Below are 18333 nucleotides of genomic sequence, written 5' to 3'. Positions count from 1 at the left end.
AGGTCGAATTAAGTATCTTGTCTTATTTCTTTACACAAGTTGAGGGGGAAAAAAATGCCCGGTCTCTTTTTCACAGTATTTGGAAAGACAGCCCATTATCTTACTATTTTTATTGTTAAGAGCGAAGTGAATGATTTGGTCCCGTGTTCGTCGGAAAATCCGAAAGAAAAAAAGTAAGGCTTTCCTGAAACTCCACCATTACATCTTCATAAATTATATAGAGCAGTACGCTTTGGTGTGGTATTATTCTATTCTAGCGATAGCTTTCTAGCTTGGATACAATTCCCGGCTTCCCCACTCTAAACCTTGGTAACTTGGAGTCACCTCTGTAAATTTGCTTCCTCATATTACACACGAGGTACACATCATGAGGTTGTTTTGAACATTAGTAATATCAATATCATCCGCAAGCATCATCCTGCGTGTATCTTCTTTATATCATTTTATTTGGTCAAGTTTTTTTTTAAGATTTTATTTATTTATTTGACAGAGACAGTGAGAGAGGGAACACAAGCATGGGGAGTGGGAGAAGAAGAAGGCTTCCCGCTGAGCCTTGAGCCCAATGCGGGGCTCGATCCCAGGACACTGGGATCATGTCCCGAGCCCAGAGGCCTAACGACTGAGCCACCCAGGCGCCCCCGGTCAAGTTTCTTGACCTTGCTTTTAAACAAACTTTCTCCTGTGTTTTTATTTATTGGGTGGGGAAGGGAAGAGTTGTATTTTAATTTCACTTGTGTGAGTTTTAAAAGGGAGATGGTGAGTATGGGTTGTTCCGATGGGAAGGACTGAACCTATTCAGGTGTGAACTTTTAGGCTAGAACTAGATAAAACGTGATTAGAAGTCTGAATGCTGTTGTTTTCTTTAAGCAGGTTATATACGGGCTTTAAAGACATAGCAGCCCATCGGTCACACACAAATGTAGGTAATGGCTGGTACAGTGGCAACAGTGGTTGCCTCACAAGGGTTCCAATAAGAGCGGATGACAGTTTCAAGTCATCTGCTAGTGCGCTGCAATGACTACATCAGCCGGATTACACCCGAAATCAACCGAGGCCTTCAAAGCACAGCCTCGACGTCACTCAAAGACGGGCCCCAATCCCGCAGCGTAGTGCCGTGACCCCGCCCCCTTGAGCTCCAGGCGGGGCCCACGCCACGCCCCAAGGGCGTGGCGATGCTGAACCGAGGCGGGCTGGCTCAGTAAAGCAGAGGCAGCGGGGGAAGATGGCGGCGGCCGTACCACAGCGGGCCTGGACCGTGGAGCAGCTGCGCAGCGAGCAGCTACCCAAGAAGGACATTATCAAGTTTCTACAGGACCACGGTTCAGATTCGGTACCAGAGGCGGCGGGGCGGCCGGGCTGGTGCGGCAGAGGGACGCCTCACCCCCCGAGATGCCCGTACATTCCGTATTCCTCCGTGCCCCCGCCCTCGTCGTCGCGCGGCCGGTGGCCTGGAAGGCCGGAGAGGCCTCGCGTGCGCCGGGGAGCCGTGCTCCCGCCCTTTTGGGCTGCCCAGTTTTGGTGGGGGGAGGGGATCGGCTTTATTTCTTGGGCCAGGCAGGCAGGCAGCAATCGCATAATTAAAACCTCACTGGGATCCTTGAGTGAGGGTGGAAGCCATGAAAAAAAAGAACCCAGGAGATACGCGGGTTGGGACGGGTGTCCGAGCACTGGGGGGGGACCTGGGTGAGACCCCTGCAGAGGAGAGTAGGCCATTAGAGAAATGGGAAGGATTGTGAAGATTTTTGTGGGAACGGTATGTGCTTTTCGCTTTTCTCATCGATTACTAAATACTGAACACTAATGCTTGTAATTTTTGAAAATCCGTAGATTGCGGTTTAACTTTTCAAAATATTGACTCTTTACATGACATTTTCACCTTTATACTGAGGGTAGTTCCTTGCGCATTTCGTGTACAGTATCTCCCATTCTTAGACACAAACTAAGAAATGTTTTTGGCATTCTTTATCCTGTACGCCCTGCATTTTTCAATATAGTCTCCATCTTAACCACCCGACTCTGGTCACAAGTGTTTGGTTTGTTTGTTGTTTTGTTTTTTTTTTTTGGTTTGGTTTTTTGTCACACTTGACTTCTTTCCCTTCTGAAATTAAGATCATTCATGCTTCTCTTAAATTGATGAACCACTGTACAGTTCCTGCACTCTGCATCCCCCACTTACGGGAAATAGAAACAGCAGTCTGTATGGTTTCTCTACAGTTTTTCATTTAAGTTCTAAACATGCATTAGAAAAATTCTTTCTGGGTTCTTCTGTGAGGATTGTAGTTTATTTTCATTTTGAGATGTCTTAAAGAGGAGATAAGTTCTCTAACAACCAGTTCCATACACCTAGAATAAGTATCCTGATACCAGCAAATATTTATACAACATCAGTAGCAAGAACTATGCTCAGTGTTTGTGAATACAGGGTAAAAGAAAGACTATGCCTCAGGTATTCCATTTTATACCATTTTAGTGGAGTTATTTTCTCTTAAGTCAATTTGTATTTTCAACTGGAACAATAGAATAAATTAGGCATGTCGTTTGTTAACATTTAATGCCTCAATACTGTACTTCATCAAGTTCTTATAGAACAAATGATCCCAGTGTGAAATCTAATGTAAAACTGGCCCACCTGGGACAATTTCAAGGGACTTGAATTATCAAAATATTTTTTTAATAGATTAATCTTTTAAGTGCATATTCTCTAGTATTCAGTCACATACTTAAACCTATATTTGACAATCACTGTTTTATTGATCATAAGATATCAAGGAGATGTTTATATTTTTGCTATTTTTGGAATCTTACTAAAGAAATCACAAGAATCCTAAAAGCAACTGATTACTTCCATTTAATCAAAATGACTTTTCCCCATCAACCTTTATCATTTAGAACATTTCTCTAATTGGGGGAGAGGAAAAGCAGAGGAGAAAAAAATACAGTAGTGGTAGTGTTAGAAAAGCTCCTTTATCAAAAGGATAGAAAATGCCAGAGGACAACTTGGAGAAAGTAAAAAAAATGAGGAATCAAGGACCAGAAGGCAGAAAAGGAAGCAGGATAAAATAAGGAAAACAAAGACATTATTAAAATTCCTATATTACATGATTTTGAGATGAAGTTATATTTTGATAACTCGATATTTCAGAAGTACTATTTTGGTGTCCATTTGCCAACTTAGTTTAAGTTTGCCAACTTTAAGAGAAATGGAATTCTGTTACTTTGAATTATTAAGTACATTGTTATTGGCCCTACTAGCTAATATTTATTGAGTTCTCACCATGCAACAGACTGTATGTTAAATACAGTAAATGGACTATTGCATTTATCCTTACAACAACCCTCTGACATTGTTGCTGTTATTAATCTTCCACTATGATACAGAAACTGAGTATTTAGGAAAGCTTAGTGCTTTGTCTAAGATCAGGTAGCTAGGATTTTAATACAGATGATCTGACTCCTCAGCCCACACACTTAACCACCATATATCCAGCATTGTATAACAGTGCTGCCAAGAATGGGTTACAGATTTGTCAAGATAGCTATTCCCAACATGGTTGGAGACTCCCAGGGCCATGGCCAAGTAACATCCTGCCAGTAGCAGCATCATCCAGTTACCAAAATGTGCTTGCTGTATGAATGTTCTGTGAGTTCTGTAACGGGAAAAGTGTTAGTATGCAACAGTGTGACCCCCACATAATATTACAGTTACAATCTTGTCAATAATTTTTATAAATACATTCTTTTAATCTTTTTTTGTTATGAAGTAGGGTATAAAATATGTTTAATTTCTTCCATCATGAGTAGTTTTATTGAAGATATAATTACTAACATAAAAGGTCATTTTTCTAAAGTTTAGACCCTTATTACATGAGGGAGATTATTTTGACTAACCAGCTTTTTTCTTTATAGTTTCTTGCAGAACATAAGTTACTAGGAAACATTAAAAATGTGGCCAAGACAGCTAACAAGGACCATTTGGTTACAGCCTACAACCATCTTTTTGAAAGTAAAGTGAGTATTGTTTCACTTATTACAAGAATATTTTTTAGATATTTTATTTACAAAAAGAAGCTTTAAATTTATTTGCAGAATATGTTTAAGTTTTTCCACCTGGAGTTTTTCTTAACTGTAATCATAAATGGACTACTGCCAAATCTAGGAGAGCTAATCTGCAGTATGGTGGAATATTAAGATATTTTGAAAGGAACCAAATTTTTAAAAATAATTCTCAGGATGCCTAAGAGGCACAGTCATTTGAGTGTCTGACTCTTGATTTAGGCTCAGATCATGATCTCAGGGTTCTGAGATCAAGCCCTGCATTGGGCTCCCTGTTCATCGGATAGTCTGCGCTTGAGAGTCTTTCCTTCTGCCCCTCCCCACACTTGAACATGCCCATGCTCACACTCTCTCTCTCACAAAATAAATAAATAAATCTTTAAAAAATAATAATAACTCCCTGTAGCTTAAATTAAGACAAACAAATAAAGGTACTGAAAAGTTAAAAATCCAAAGTAAGTTCCATTTCATTAATGAATTTAAAATCTTAGTTAGACTTACGCTGAACCTTTAGAAAAACAAATTTTAAGAAATTCTCCAATATTTGTTCACTATGACCATCTTCCACAACAAAGAGTCTTTATTAAGGAATTGTGTGAATATTTTTTTAAAGATTTATTTATTAGAGAGAGAGAACACAAGAAGGGAGGAGGGGCAGAGGGAGAGGGAGAAGCAGACCCCCTGCTGAGCAGGGAGCCTGACATGGGACTTGATCCCAGGTCCCTGGGATCATGGACCTGAACCAAAGGCAGAGGCCCAACTAACTGAGCCACCCAGGTGCCCCAGGAGTTGTGTGTGAATTATATTCATATCTGAGTCTGAGTTGGCCTTTCTAAATCTGTATTTTTCCCCGTTTAAAGATTTATTTATTCATTTTAGAGCGAGAGAGAGCACAAGTGAGGGGAGGGACAGAGGGAGAGGGAGAGAATCCCAAGCAGACTCACCTTGAGCTCGGAGCCCAACACAGGGCTCTATCCCATGACCCCGAGATCATGACCCAAGCTGAAACCAAGAGTCGGGCGCCCAACTGACTGAGTCGCCTGGTCGCCCCTCAGTTGTCCTTTCTAAAAATCCCTTTTCAGCATTTATGTTGTGAGATGCTTTGAGGTTCATAATTTGTTGATTAAAATGCTTAACATAAGATTTTTCCTTTGTTCTTAGACAGTTTCCATTAATTTGTATTTGAGTTATGTAGCCTTCATAGTGTAGATGTTCATTAAATTGAAAAGTTGAAAATCTAGATGTCCCTTCTAGCTTTTAGCCTATCCTGAATATGGTAAACATTAGAACATTTTCCTTACAGCGTTTCAAGGGTACTGAAAGTATAAGTAAAGTGTCTGAGCAGGTGAAAAATGTGAAGCTTAATGAAGATAAACCCAAAGAAACCAAGTCTGAAGAGACTCTGGATGAGGTTTGTATATAATATTATTTTATTTCTCATGTGAATTTGAGAAAAGTATTTGTTTACAGCACTGATTTTTCATAAGGGGTGGTTGAGTATGGCTACTTTGAGTGAACCAAACACTGATTTGGAGTGTGTTATCTCCCTTAGGTGTACTGAATCAGGAAAAAAACATGTAAGAACCAGTGCTTCACAGTTAATAAGCCTTTCCTATAAAATACCTCTAGCTTTGTATTTTGTATTTCTTCTATGTCTGACCAGAACTTCTGAGCTTCCAAAGCCATTTAAAGGTCCTGATTCTATAGCCAAGTTGGACTGAGTGAAAGAAATTTCACTGTGGTTATTTTTAGCTTTTTCTAATGTACATGGTATCCTTGGCAATAGAAATAGTCCAGGCTTGGCTACAGGGTGTGGAGTCATCTGTCTCATCTTTCCCAACATAGGTTTTACATTTTGGTACAAAGGTTTGAAGAACCAGATAAAACCATTTCTGCAAATGGACAGCCTCAGTAGAGCCAAGGACAGCAGTTAGAACAGCCACAATAGAGCTGCATTGATTATAATCTTGCCACTTTTGATAATACCTTGCTAATTAAGCTCACTCATTCCTAGCAGTCTTAGTATCAGTGATAATAATCTAATAAAATATTCTTTAGGTCTTATAAAGAGGTTTCACCTAATGATGAAGGTATAGCATTTGGATATTTGTAGACAGAGTGTAAGTTCAAGTGTAGAATTATAGAAGTTTATATTGACTAAAGCTAGTTAATTTACATGATATTTTCTGGTTGGTTGAAAAGCACAAATTAATGTTTGTGGATATGTACACACAATAAAGCAATTTTGAGGTTTATCACATCAAATATTATTTGATAAATGTTATATATACTGGGCAAATATTGAGCAGCTACTAAGGTAAATAAAGGTATAACAAAAGGATTGCAAAAGCTATTGGGAAAATAGTTTACCCTCCAGAAAATTAACAATTAAAGGAGGTATGAGACAACAGATTGTATATCATTAAGAGGTTAAGAAGAAGAGAGCTACAAATAAAAGGGTGTAAGGGCTGGAACAATCTAGAGGGATCTTATGAGAATCCTAAAGTATATCCCTTTTTTAAAGACTTCTTTTCTCAGGGGCACCTGGTGACACAGTCAGTTGAGTGTCCAGCTCTTGGTTTCAGCTCAGGTTGTGATCTCAGGGTCGTGAGATCAAGCCCTGCATCGGGCTCCACGCTCAGCGCAGAGCCTGCTTAAGATTCTCCCCGCCCCCACCACATGCTCTTTCTCTCAGATAAATAAATCTTTAGAAAAATAAATAAAATAAAAATAAAATGCAAATCTGATTCTGTAACTGCTCTTTAAAACTCTTAATTGGCTATTCAGTGACCTGAAGATTAAAAAAAAGTTTCCTAACATGTGCTACATGTCTTTCCAGCCTCATCTCATACCACTGTCTCCTTCACTTCTCCCTTACAGACTATACTATTTTCATGCTGTGCCCTGCTATAAAAATGCTATTCTCTGTTATAAGCCTTCCCCCAGTCGCCTACCTCAAAGAAACCTCTCCCAGCCTGTAGCTATACTGGGTTAGGTCGCTGTGTCATTCCTATCTTAGCACTTGTGCTTCCTCTTTAGGTCTCATAAACCCATACAGTTATACACATGACTCTATTCTCTGCTGGCATGAGGGTCAGGACCATGTCTACCACCTCCCCTATGTATCTTCAGTATCTAACATATGGGACATGCTCAAATATTTTTTGAATTAATAATAGGGATAATTATGTAACATACTCATTTTTAGGGGCTATGATGTGATCCAGTTAACTGAAATTGCAGTGATTACTCTCAAAGTTCCTTTATCTCTCTGTCTATAAGTATCTAGTTCAGATCCAGTCTCAAGAATGTAGTTCTTTTCGGGGTGCCTGGGTGGCTCAGTCATTGGGCATCTGCCTTCAGCTCAGGTCATGATCCCAGCGTCCTGGTATCCAGCCCTGCCTCAGGCTCCCTGCTCGGCAGGAGGCCTGCTTCTCCCTCTCTCACTCCCCCTGCTTGTGCTCCTTCTCTCGCTGTGTTTCTCTCTGTCAAATAAATAAAATCTTAAAAAAAAAAAAAAAGAATGTAGTTCTTTTCATCCCTCTCGACTAAGAAATTGCTGCAGAGCCAAGAAATTATGTAAAAGCCAGGTCGATTCAAGCACATAACTCAGCTATAGCCTTGGGACTGATCTCATTTCTCACCATGAACTGAACAGGTTCTTGCAGTGAAACCCAAAATCAGATCAAATAACTACAGTGGCATTTCTCAAAGTGTGTTATATAGGTCCCAGAAGGTCCAAGTTCTTTTCTGGCATCATCAAAACCTGTACTTTTTGTTTCCTTGAAGATTCACAGTGCATGTTAGCTGATGACAACTCTGAGAAGTCATGCAGAATAGAGGCATCTTTAACTTTAACTAGTGTTTCCCAAACTTAATTATGGTAGACCCCTTTTCTTCCCTAACAATGTTAACAATGCTAAGGAATAAGTGATCTGTAAAAGACACTTTATGAAACACTGAAATGGAGGCTATTCCCTGGGCAGACTGGCACCTTCACCATTAAGACTGAGCCATAATCACCAATTTAATGTTTTTTTTTGCATTATTCTAGGACCTAGATTTAATGTAGATAACACAATATGCCCAAGCAACTTGGGACAACAAATGGGAAAACAATGAAATGATATTAAGATTTAAAATGTGGTTATTGTTCACTAATCGTACCTTATCCATTCAAATAGTTATGTGTGATTTCTTTAATAAAGTCTTAAGATAGTCTAATATTTTTGCATAAAAAATTTACAGTCATTCTCATTTTATATTACCAGATTTTGTAAGTCAACCATATTTTTAAAATATCATTTATTTTTCTGATATAAAAATATTTGTATGCTATTTTTCAAATAGAAAAGTACAGAAAATACATAATATTCCAACACCTAGAAATGAACATGTTTAACATTTCAGAATGTTGTCTTTGAATATTTTCTAAGTGCATATTTATTTAAATAGTTGAGGTACTACTATAGTTAGAAATTTCCATTGATTTTTCACTTTATAAGAATTTTTGCACATTATACTGAGTATTAGATTACCATAAACATGTGGTTATTTTACCACTATGGATAATAGTGCATTGAATAACTGCACAAAGATTTTTTTTCCTAAGCTTCAGATTACTTTTATTTTTTTAAAGATTTTATTTATTTATTCATGAGAGACAGAGAGTGAGGGGCAGAGGGAGAAGCAGGCTCCCTGGGAGGAGCAGGGAGCCTGATGCGGGACTCGATCCCAGGACCCTGGGATCATGACCTGAGCCAAAGTCAGACGCTTAACCGTCTGAGCCATCCAGGCGCTTTTCAGATTACTTCTTGAGCATATATTTGTATGAATAGTATTATTATTATCACACTTCTAACCTTTTAAAATTGCATTCCAAAGAGATGGCACCAGTTTACACTGCTTGTAGACACCTGACCATTTATAGTAGCATTTTTCATTAAAACAAGCTTGGAATGGGAGCATCAGCAAGGAAGTTAATGTTTGCTTTTGTAATTAATACAGGTACTCATGCTGTAGATGTGACTTGATTTAGAAAGGCAGCCTAGCTTTTGTTGAAAGTGCTAATTCTTAGGCTCTAAATTGAATATGGCTTTATATTCTATGAAGGCATTACTTTCTGGTGTAAAAGATGGAAAAAAGACTATCAGGTTGCTGTGAGGTTAAATGAATTGACATAAGAAAAATAAAATGATTTGTGTTATACCTGACATTCCATATGATAAAGAGCATGGGACTTATATGCAGGCTTCCTGGTTTCCAGTCCTACGGCCACTTAGAAGCTGTAGGTCTGTAAGCAAGTTGCTTAACCACTCTATCCTTATAGTTCCTTTTTTGTAAAATAGGAATAATAGTACCTAATTCATAAGGTAATAACAATTAAGAGTTAATTTATGTAAAGCATTTGGATAGTGCCCAACACATAGAGGGTACTCAGTAGTTGCCAACTATTTTAACAAATACCAGTAGAGGTTAACTATCATTAGTACAATTATTTGAAGTATTTAGGCATAGTGGAAGGAACAGGGGCTTTGGATTCAGACAAACCCAAATCCATATTCATTCTCTGCTACTCATCAGCTCTGTTGCAAATTCCCTGAATCTCAGTCTCTTCATCTGCAAAAATGCAAGTAGGTGATACCTTCTTCAGAGGATTACAGTAAGTGGGGATTGTATGTGTTACGTAACTGGCAAATAGTAGATGTTTAATGTCTATTATTTTCTTTTCCCATTATTAAATGTTTTGTAATGTAAAATTCTATACTTTTTAAGTTTTTTTTAAGTTTTTATTTTAATTCATTAGTTAACATTAGTTAACAATAGTGTATTCATTTCAGGTGTACAATATAGTAATTCAGCACTTCCACATATCACCTGGTGCTCATCACCACAAGTGGACTTCTTAAATCCCATCACCTGTTTAACCCTTTTCCCCCCTGCCCCCCACCGACCTCCCCTCTGGTAACATCAGTTTGTTCTCTACAGTTAAGAGTCTGTTTCTTGGTTTGTCTGTCTTGTCTGTCTGCCTCTTACTTTTTTCCTTTTGCTTCTTTGTTTCTTAAATTCCACATAAGTGAAATTATATGGTGTTTGTCTTTCTCTGACTTACTTCACTTAGCATTATACTCTAGCTCCATCCATGTCACTTCAAAGGTAAGAATTCATTTTTTTATGGCTGAATAATATTCCATTGTATATATATACTACATCTTCTTTATCCATTCATCAATTAGTGGACACTTGGCCTGCTTCCTTATCTTGGTTTTTGTAAATAATGCTGCTATAAACATAGGGGTGCATGTATCCCTTTGAATTAGTGTTCTTCTTTCAGTAAATACTCAGTAGTACAATTGCTATTTTTAACTTTTTGAGGAACCTCCATACTGTTTTCCACAGTGGCTGCACCCAGTTTGCATTCCCACCAACACTGTGAGAGAGTTCCCTTTTCTCCACAGCCTCACCAACACCTGTTGTTTCTTGTGTTGTTGATTTTTTTTTTAAGGTTTTATTTATTTATTTGACAGAGACAGCGAGAGAGGGAGCACAAGCAGGGGGAGTGGGAGAGGGTGAAGCAGGCTTCCCGCCGAGCAGGGTGCCTGATGCGGGGCTTGATCCTAGGACCCTGGGATCATGATCTGAGCCAAAGGCAGACACTTAACGACTGAGCCACCCAGGCACCCCTGTGTTGTTGATTTTAACTATTCTGACAGGTGTGAGGTGATATCTCATTGTAGTTTTGATTTGCATTTCCCTGATGATAAGTGATGAGCACCTTTTCTTTTTTTTTTAAGATTTTATTAATTTTGTCAGAGCAAACGAGCACAAGCAGGGGGAGCAACAGGCAGAGGGAGAGGGAGAGGCAGACTCCGTGCTGCAAGGAGCCCTATGTGGGACTCGATCCCAGGATCCTGGGATCATGACCTGAGCCGAAGGCAGACGCTTAACCAACTGCGGTACCCAGGCGTCCCAATGAGCATCTTTTCATGTGTCTGTTGGCCATCTGGATGTCTTCTTTGGAGAAATGTCTATTCATGTCTTCTGCCCATTTTTAAATGGGATTCTTTCTTTTTTTGGGTGTTGAGTTGTATAAGTTCTTTATATATTTTGGACACTCTTTATCAGCTATGTCATTTGCAGATACCTTCTCCCATTCCATAGGTTGCCTTTAAGTTGTGTTGATTGTTTCCTTTGCAGAAACTTTTTATTTTGATGTGGTCCCAACAGTTTATTTTTGCTTTTATTTCCCTTGCCTCAAGAGATGTATCTAGAATGAAGTTGCTGCAGCCGATGTTAGAGACCTTACTTCCTATGCTCTCTTCTAGGATTTTCATGGTTTCAAGTCTCACATTTAAATCTTCAGTCCATTTTGAATTTTTGTGTATGGTGAATGAAAATGGTCCAGTTTCACTCTTTTGCATGTTGCTGCCCAGTTTTCCCAAGATCTTTTGTTGAAGACTTTTTCCCATTGGATATTCTTTCCTGCTTTGTCAAAGATTAATTGACTATATAATTGTGGGCTTATTTCTGGGTTTTCTGTTCTGTTCTTTTGATCTGTGTTTCTGTTTTTGTGCCAGTACCATACTGTTTTGTTCACAGTGGCTTTGTAATGGAACTTAATGTCCAGAATTGTGATGCCACCAGCTTTGCTTTTCTTTTTCAAGGTTGCTTTGGCTATTTGGAGTCTTTTGTGGTTCCATACAAATTTTAGGATTGTTTATTCTAGCTCTGTGGAAAATGATCTTGGTATTTTGATAGGGATTGCATTAAACATGTAGATTGCTTTGAGCAGTATAGACATTCTAATAATATCTGTTCTTCCAATCCATGAGCATGGAATGTCTTTTCCTTTCTTTGTATCCTTTCAGTTTCTTTTTATCAATGTTTTATGCTTTTCAGAGCAAGGTCTTTTCACCTGTTTGGTTAGGTTTATTCCTAGGTATCCTATTATTTTGGGTGCAACTGTAAATGGGATTGTTTTCTTAGTATCTCTTTCTGATGTTTCATTATTGGTATATAGAAATGCAACAGATTTCTGTACATTGATTTTGTATCCTGTGACTTTGCTGAATTCATTTATCAGTTCTAGCAGTTTTTTGCTGGAATCTTTCAGGTTTTCTGTATAAATTCTATATATTCTTTTTTTTTAAATTCTATATGTTCTCAAATTTGATTAAGAAATTGCTTTTCTCCCAGAAGGGAGGTAGGTGGGGACGATGGGTGAAGTAGGTGAAGAGGATTAAGAATACACTTACCTTGATGAGTGCTGAGTAATAAATAGAATTATTGAATCACTATTGTGCACCTGAAACTAATATAACACTGTATGTTAATTACACTGGCATTAAATAATTTTTATAACATTTAAAAAAATAAAAGGGCTTAATATTGATACATTGACTTTTAAAGATTAGTTTCTTTAATGCATCACAGTATTTGAAATAGTGTAAATAATAATCATACTGATGAGAACCAAAGACTGTATTATGGGAGGCAGAACACAACACAGTCTGTAATGAGCTTTGTTTGGCATTATAAAATCTGTGACAATTGTTACATAGGATAAAATAGCTCAAGTAATTATTTGAGCAGCATTTGACATTAGTAATTGTAAGGCAATAATAAAGGCCTGGCACAAATTAGTCTTTCTCTTTTAACTTACTATCCATTTACATTTATCATACATATTTTTTTATCAATAATAAACTGATACTTTTATCAGTATTAAAGTACTGCAAAAAATAAACTGCTTTTCTCACATATATGAATCACCACTCATTAGCCTTTACCTTTCTTTAAAAAAGAGCCTGATAATCCTGCTCTGTTCTAGGAAATATGTCTGTTACAGTAATTTCTATTGATAATTGTGTATTATATGAACTTTCAAGTTCAGAAACAAATGGAATATTACTGTATTCGTTCTAAATTTAGTAATGTCAAGTATGGTGCTAAACAACTCAAATCTTTGAAAAAACTGTCACAATGCTTTATTTAGTGCCTTATGACTTTATAGGAATAATAGAATTTTGTCAAAAGAACATTGGTTTCCAAGGTAGCTATAAGTTATTTTAGTATATGTGCTGCCAAAACGAGCACTGCTGGAAGTTATTTGAAATTAAATTATAGATAGGCTATTTACTAATATTCTCACCACAGACTTGCAATTAGATGGTGAGTTTTTTTAAACCAAGAGGTGAACCAGAGGCAAAATGGTTTGTTACCGTATCTGTGAACTCTGTGACGACTTGGGTCACAGTTGGTGGCTATGTAAGAATTCTCTTTGTCATCCTTCTAAAAGAAGGATGTGAGTTACTAACTCTGTGTGTTGTTTTTGTTTGTTCTTTAGGGTCCACCAAAATATATAAAATCTGTTCTTAAAAAAGGAGATAAAACCAACTTTCCCAAAAAGGGAGATGTTGTTCACTGCTGGTATACAGGAACACTACAGGATGGGACTGTTTTTGATACTAATATTCAAACGAGTAAGTCTAAATGTAATCTTATCTTTTTAGCTTTAAGGCATTACATAATATTTGTGTGGTACATGAACAGTTGGCTGTACCTTTCTCTTGGCTGTCACTTTTTTCCAGAAGTCTTTTGCACCTGTGATTTACTTGTACTCAGAGGTCTTCAGTTCACTATTTATTGGCTGGGTGAATAAATACCTCTTGGTCATTGGGGAGCAAAAAATAAGCTTAGTCTAAACTTGGTTAATGTCCCAAAGTTGAGGTTTTCGTATTTAATGTAAAAAGCAGAACGGAGTGCTGTTTTAGTAGTGTAAATATTATCTCCCCCCTTTTAGACTATTTTTACGTACAGAATTTTCTTGATGAGTTACCTTTCTGAATTTTTCTTTTCAAATGCATAATATGGTAAGTTCTAAAATTAAAGACTTAAATCAGTGTTTTTCCATTGGAACTTAATTTCATCATGCATTATAAGGAAAATTTGTTTTACAGGTTCAAAGAAGAAGAAAAATGCCAAGCCTTTAAGTTTTAAGGTTGGAATAGGCAAAGTTATCAGAGGAGTAAGTAAAAAATGGCAATGAATCAATAGATATTCTGGCACATGCTACATGTGGTATAGCACCATCATTAGGATTGGGGATATGACAAAAACACTCTTTGGAGTCTGACAAATCAGGTGCTATCATTGCTAACTGATCTGGCACAAGTTTTCTGGGTCTTGGTTATGGATGGTACAATCTTCCTCAAGGTTGCTAAACAAGTGTGCATAACTACAGTGCATAGAGACTCAAATATTTTCTTCTTGCTTACCCCTTTTACTATTTTTTCATCATAAATTCATCAGCAAGTTTAGCTTTCTAAATTTAATATTCTTTTAAAATGTTACATAGTTGTTTTACCACTTACTCATGATAGAGAAAGGTAAAATATCTGTTTCACTGAAGTACTTAATGATAGAAGCAAAAGTTCTGGGCCTTTTCACCTCTCACAACTGGGGTTCAAACACCAGGAAATCTTTCAAACATAAATATGCCTTTTTTACCTACCCTTACAAGGGAGAGATAATAGAAGGAAACTTTGAGAAAAGGGGAAGAAGGTAGGATCGAGCTGTACTGACCAATGCAGTGTACAAAAGGAGGTAATAGAGCAGGGTTGATTATTGGCTTCACTGAATTCAAGGTGTTATTCCAGGGCCCATTAAAATGTCTTTATTCACAACATCAAACATTATAACTGAAATGCCTATTAAATGCACTGTGAGAACCTGTGTTATTCTTTATACTGTGGGTAAGTTCTAAAATATGGCTCATTCATATTCAAAGCCCAAAACAGATTATAAAACATCTTGAAACTAAAGGTTTAGTTGAAAATAACCTTAACTGCTATTTGATTATACCAAATTGATACTGTGTATCAAGTTGATCAATTTTTCTGTTTCTATGACTAATTTGCTTGTGTATTTCTTCTAGTGAACCATATTCTTAATTTCCATTATGTAACAGATCTCTATCCCTTAAGCTTTATGTGACAGTGACAGTTCAACAGAGTATTTGATATTAGTCATTATATTTACCTTTGCATCCTGTTAATTTAACTGTTTTTAGGAACTGGCTTTAAGATCCAGGGCGTCTGGTTGGCTCAGTTGGTAAAGCATGTGACTCGATCTGGGGATTTTGAGTTCAAGCCCCACGTTGGGGATAGAGTTTACTTAAAAAAAAAAAAAAAAGTAAAAGATCCAAATTTGGACAAACTGGAGTGGCAGCCCAGAAACCTATATCATTTCTTTGAAAAGTTTTACCTTCTACAGAAGGTCTTAATGCCCTAACATGTAGCTTATCTTATGTGTGCCATCATGACTCCACAGTCTAGTGATCTTAAGACAATTGTATTGTTAATTTATCCCTATAATATAAATTCAGAAGTTTGCCCTAGGATATAACAAGTGTAGCAAGTTTTTTATGATAGTACTAATAAACTGGTTTCCATAACTTAGAACATCTATCATTTACAAAAGTGCCTTCACATTGTAGCATTTTAAGAGTGTACTGCACTAAAGAGGGCACGTATTGAATGGAGCACTGGGTATTATACGCAATGAATCATGGAACACTACATCAAAAACTAATGATGTAATGTATGGTGACTAACATAACATAATAAAATAAAATTAAAGAATTAGTGACCAAATCAAGTATTTTAATATCACAGATGATGAAACATTATATTTATAAAACTTCTAAGAATTATATAGAGATGCCTTATTAATTTTAATAATATATACTTTATGACATATTGATTTAGCCTATGAACTGATTTATCTACAAATGTCCAATAATTTTCTAGAACTAAATATGAGTACAGTTTGAATTTTGACCTGTGGTGCAAGTGAAATAAGAGTAAATAATTTAGTAAGAAAAAAAGTGTACTGCACTAAAAAATTACTGTTTAATATTTTTTTTCATTGAGGAAATAAAGGACAAAGATTCACCCAAGGACGTTACAATACAATGAAATCCAGTAACAGAATGTTTTTTGGTATATTTGGCCTTCTAGTTTTTCATGAATTTTTTTTTTTTTTTTGCAAATTATCGTTAGTTTTTATTTCATATTCTTGCCTTTAGTGGGATGAAGCACTCTTAACTATGAGTAAAGGAGAAAAGGCTCGACTAGAGATTGAACCAGAATGGGCTTATGGAAAGAAAGGACAGCCTGATGCCAAGTATCCTTTTTTCCTTTGTGAGTAAAGAAAAAACACGAAGAAAGACCACCTGAATGTATAAAAGATACTGTCTAGGTTAACTTCCAGATCAGGAATCATGTCTAGAGTAGTATTCCGGATATTTAGATGCTTCTGTGTCAAGACCTCCAATATAGACAGTAGTTAATATTTTTTATTGATACAAAGTGTGCGAACTTGAGCTAGAATAGAATCTACCTTTTTTCTTCTGGAACTCAAGTTTTTTATTTTTAAGAGGTAAACTATGAGGTTTTAAGTTTTCATCTTTGAAAGGCAATTGTTACTGTATGAAGGATGTACTTCAAGGAGTTAAGATGTCCAGTACAAAGAACTAAAGCAAATTATAGGATACAAGTATGGCTCATGGTAATTTTATGCTACAGTATAATTTCAGGCAAGTAAATGGGTACTCAGCTTAGAAATGGAACACATGTTGGGAATTACCAGTTATGAAATTAAGGAGACCATGGGTCCAACAACGTGTAAGCATATGTGATTACTACTACTGACAATGCTTTTCTGATAGGCCTGGTTTGTGAAAATTAAAAAGCCGTGCCTCCTGACCATGTTGACCAGAACAGTCCCATAACTAAGTGAGAAAGTAGTTTTTTCTGTTGTTGGTTCCATTCTCATTGGACTAATTGGATCAGTTAAAGTAACTTAAAAAATTTGGAAGTCCTCTCCAATCTTATCAGTTAAGATTATTTAGGAATATAATAGTCCTCCTCTAAGCCTATCAAAACTAGATGGCCCAACTACAGCTCCCCCTCTCTCATGTGAAGCATCTCAAAACCAGATAAAAATCACACTTCTCTGAACTCAGCATCTTAAAATTCATAGCAGATACCAGGGACTACCTCATAATGAACTTTGATTTAATATAACTTTTACACCCAACTAGACTGAAATCACTTTTTTTTTTTTAAAGCACGGAGCAGCAATCTTCATTAGGTGGTGGTTAAATTGGGAGTACTAGGAGGCATCCAAGAAAGGAAGATCCTAGTCCAAGCTCAACCTGTCTAGTCAGCCTATACCGATAGGTTATGATCACCATTCACAAAGATACTTTTAAGAACCACTAGGCTAGTATGTATTAGCGCCTCAATCAGTCATAAAGTCCTTCCCTTTGGGGTTAATACCCAATATCCATTATATATAGTTCAATTTTAGACTGAGGTTATTGGGAGTGAAGGAAGAAACAATTTTTATCGAATTTACCTTGACTCCTTCAACAGAATTCCACCAAATGCAAAACTCATTTTTGAAGTGGAGTTAGTGGATATTGACTGAAATAGCAATGCTTCGGATATAAAGACATCAGCAACAATAAAACATGGCCTTGAAGAAACTTATGTAACTAATTAGAGCTGGTTACTATTGTAAGGGAAGAGTCAACTGGAGAATTCAAGAACTCCGATATTGTTTACCCAATCCCCAACTTTTAATATATGTAATCCATTATAATTCCCTAAAGTTCGAAATATTTTACTACAGCTGTGTAAAATATTGGTTAAGGAGAAATGACTTTCCTTTTACCTCATGTTGTAAACTAAAAGGCTCAATAAAAACATATTCAGTGTCTTGATTTGTTTGGTGTTGATACATAAATGTTCTGATTAGGTTAACCAGAGCTAATAAGGCTTTAATCAGAACAGGGAGTTACAGTAAAATTGTCTAGACAGCTTTGCCAGGGGTACTCCTCTTAAAATCTTTACTCTTTTTTAAAAGATCTTTTAAGAGTTCTTTTTTAAGGTTTTTATTTTAGAAAGAGTGCATGAGCACGACCTGAGGGAGAGTGAGGAGCAGAGAGGAAGAGAATCTCAAGCTTACTTCCCACTGAGCTCGGAGCCCCACATGGGGCTCAATCTCAACCCTGAGGTCATGACCTGAGTTAAAACCAAGAGTCGGACACTCAACTGAGCCACCCAGGTGCCCCTCCTCTTAAAATTAAAATCTTTAAATAAATACTCCTGTATAGTGAAAATGAGGACAGAAATGGAGGAAGCAAAAAGCTAAATGGTCTAATTCTGGCAAGAAGATAATAACTAAATTCAAGAAAAGTATACTTTCAAAACC

At 36.9% G+C, this 18333-nt stretch overlaps 1 protein-coding gene across 5 annotated transcripts; it reads left to right on the top strand.

Annotated features, from left to right (window-relative positions):
• The first annotated feature begins 1176 nt into the window (after positions 1-1176).
• On the top strand, positions 1177-18242 carry FKBP3 (FKBP prolyl isomerase 3). 5 transcript variants are annotated; one of them, XM_025870122.2, is made up of 7 exons: positions 1177-1330; positions 3907-4008; positions 5357-5464; positions 13400-13535; positions 14013-14080; positions 16142-16239; positions 17493-18242. In XM_025870122.2, exons 1-7 carry the CDS (start codon positions 1223-1225, stop codon positions 17545-17547), a joined length of 675 nt encoding a protein of 224 aa, XP_025725907.1. In that variant the 5' UTR covers positions 1177-1222; the 3' UTR covers positions 17548-18242. The 5 variants fall into 5 exon arrangements, 4 of the variants coding, with proteins under 4 accessions (XP_025725907.1, XP_073751257.1, XP_073751258.1 ...); XM_073895155.1 differs by lacking the exon at positions 1177-1330 and adding an exon at positions 1348-1753; XR_012378976.1 differs by lacking the exon at positions 17493-18242 and having other exon boundaries at positions 14013-16055.
• The last annotated feature ends 91 nt before the right edge of the window (positions 18243-18333 follow it).

This window comes from Callorhinus ursinus, unplaced genomic scaffold (assembly GCF_003265705.2).
Source record: "Callorhinus ursinus isolate GAN/ISIS: 27379988/994484 unplaced genomic scaffold, GSC_fseal_2.0 scaffold8, whole genome shotgun sequence".
Lineage (NCBI taxonomy): Eukaryota > Metazoa > Chordata > Mammalia > Carnivora > Otariidae > Callorhinus > Callorhinus ursinus.
The sequence above is the reverse complement of the archived record's forward strand: the minus strand, read 5'-3'. Positions and strand labels throughout refer to the sequence as shown.

Bases quoted from the DNA above. Each gene is read 5' to 3' on its own strand.
- FKBP3 (XM_025870122.2), top strand. From the start codon at position 1,223: ATGGCGGCGGCCGTACCACAGCGGGCCTGGACCGTGGAGCAGCTGCGC. The intron at 4,009-5,356 runs GTGAGTATTGTT...TTTTCCTTACAG, and splicing joins ACCATCTTTTTGAAAGTAAA to CGTTTCAAGGGTACTGAAAG. The intron at 5,465-13,399 runs GTTTGTATATAA...TTTGTTCTTTAG, and splicing joins CTGAAGAGACTCTGGATGAG to GGTCCACCAAAATATATAAA.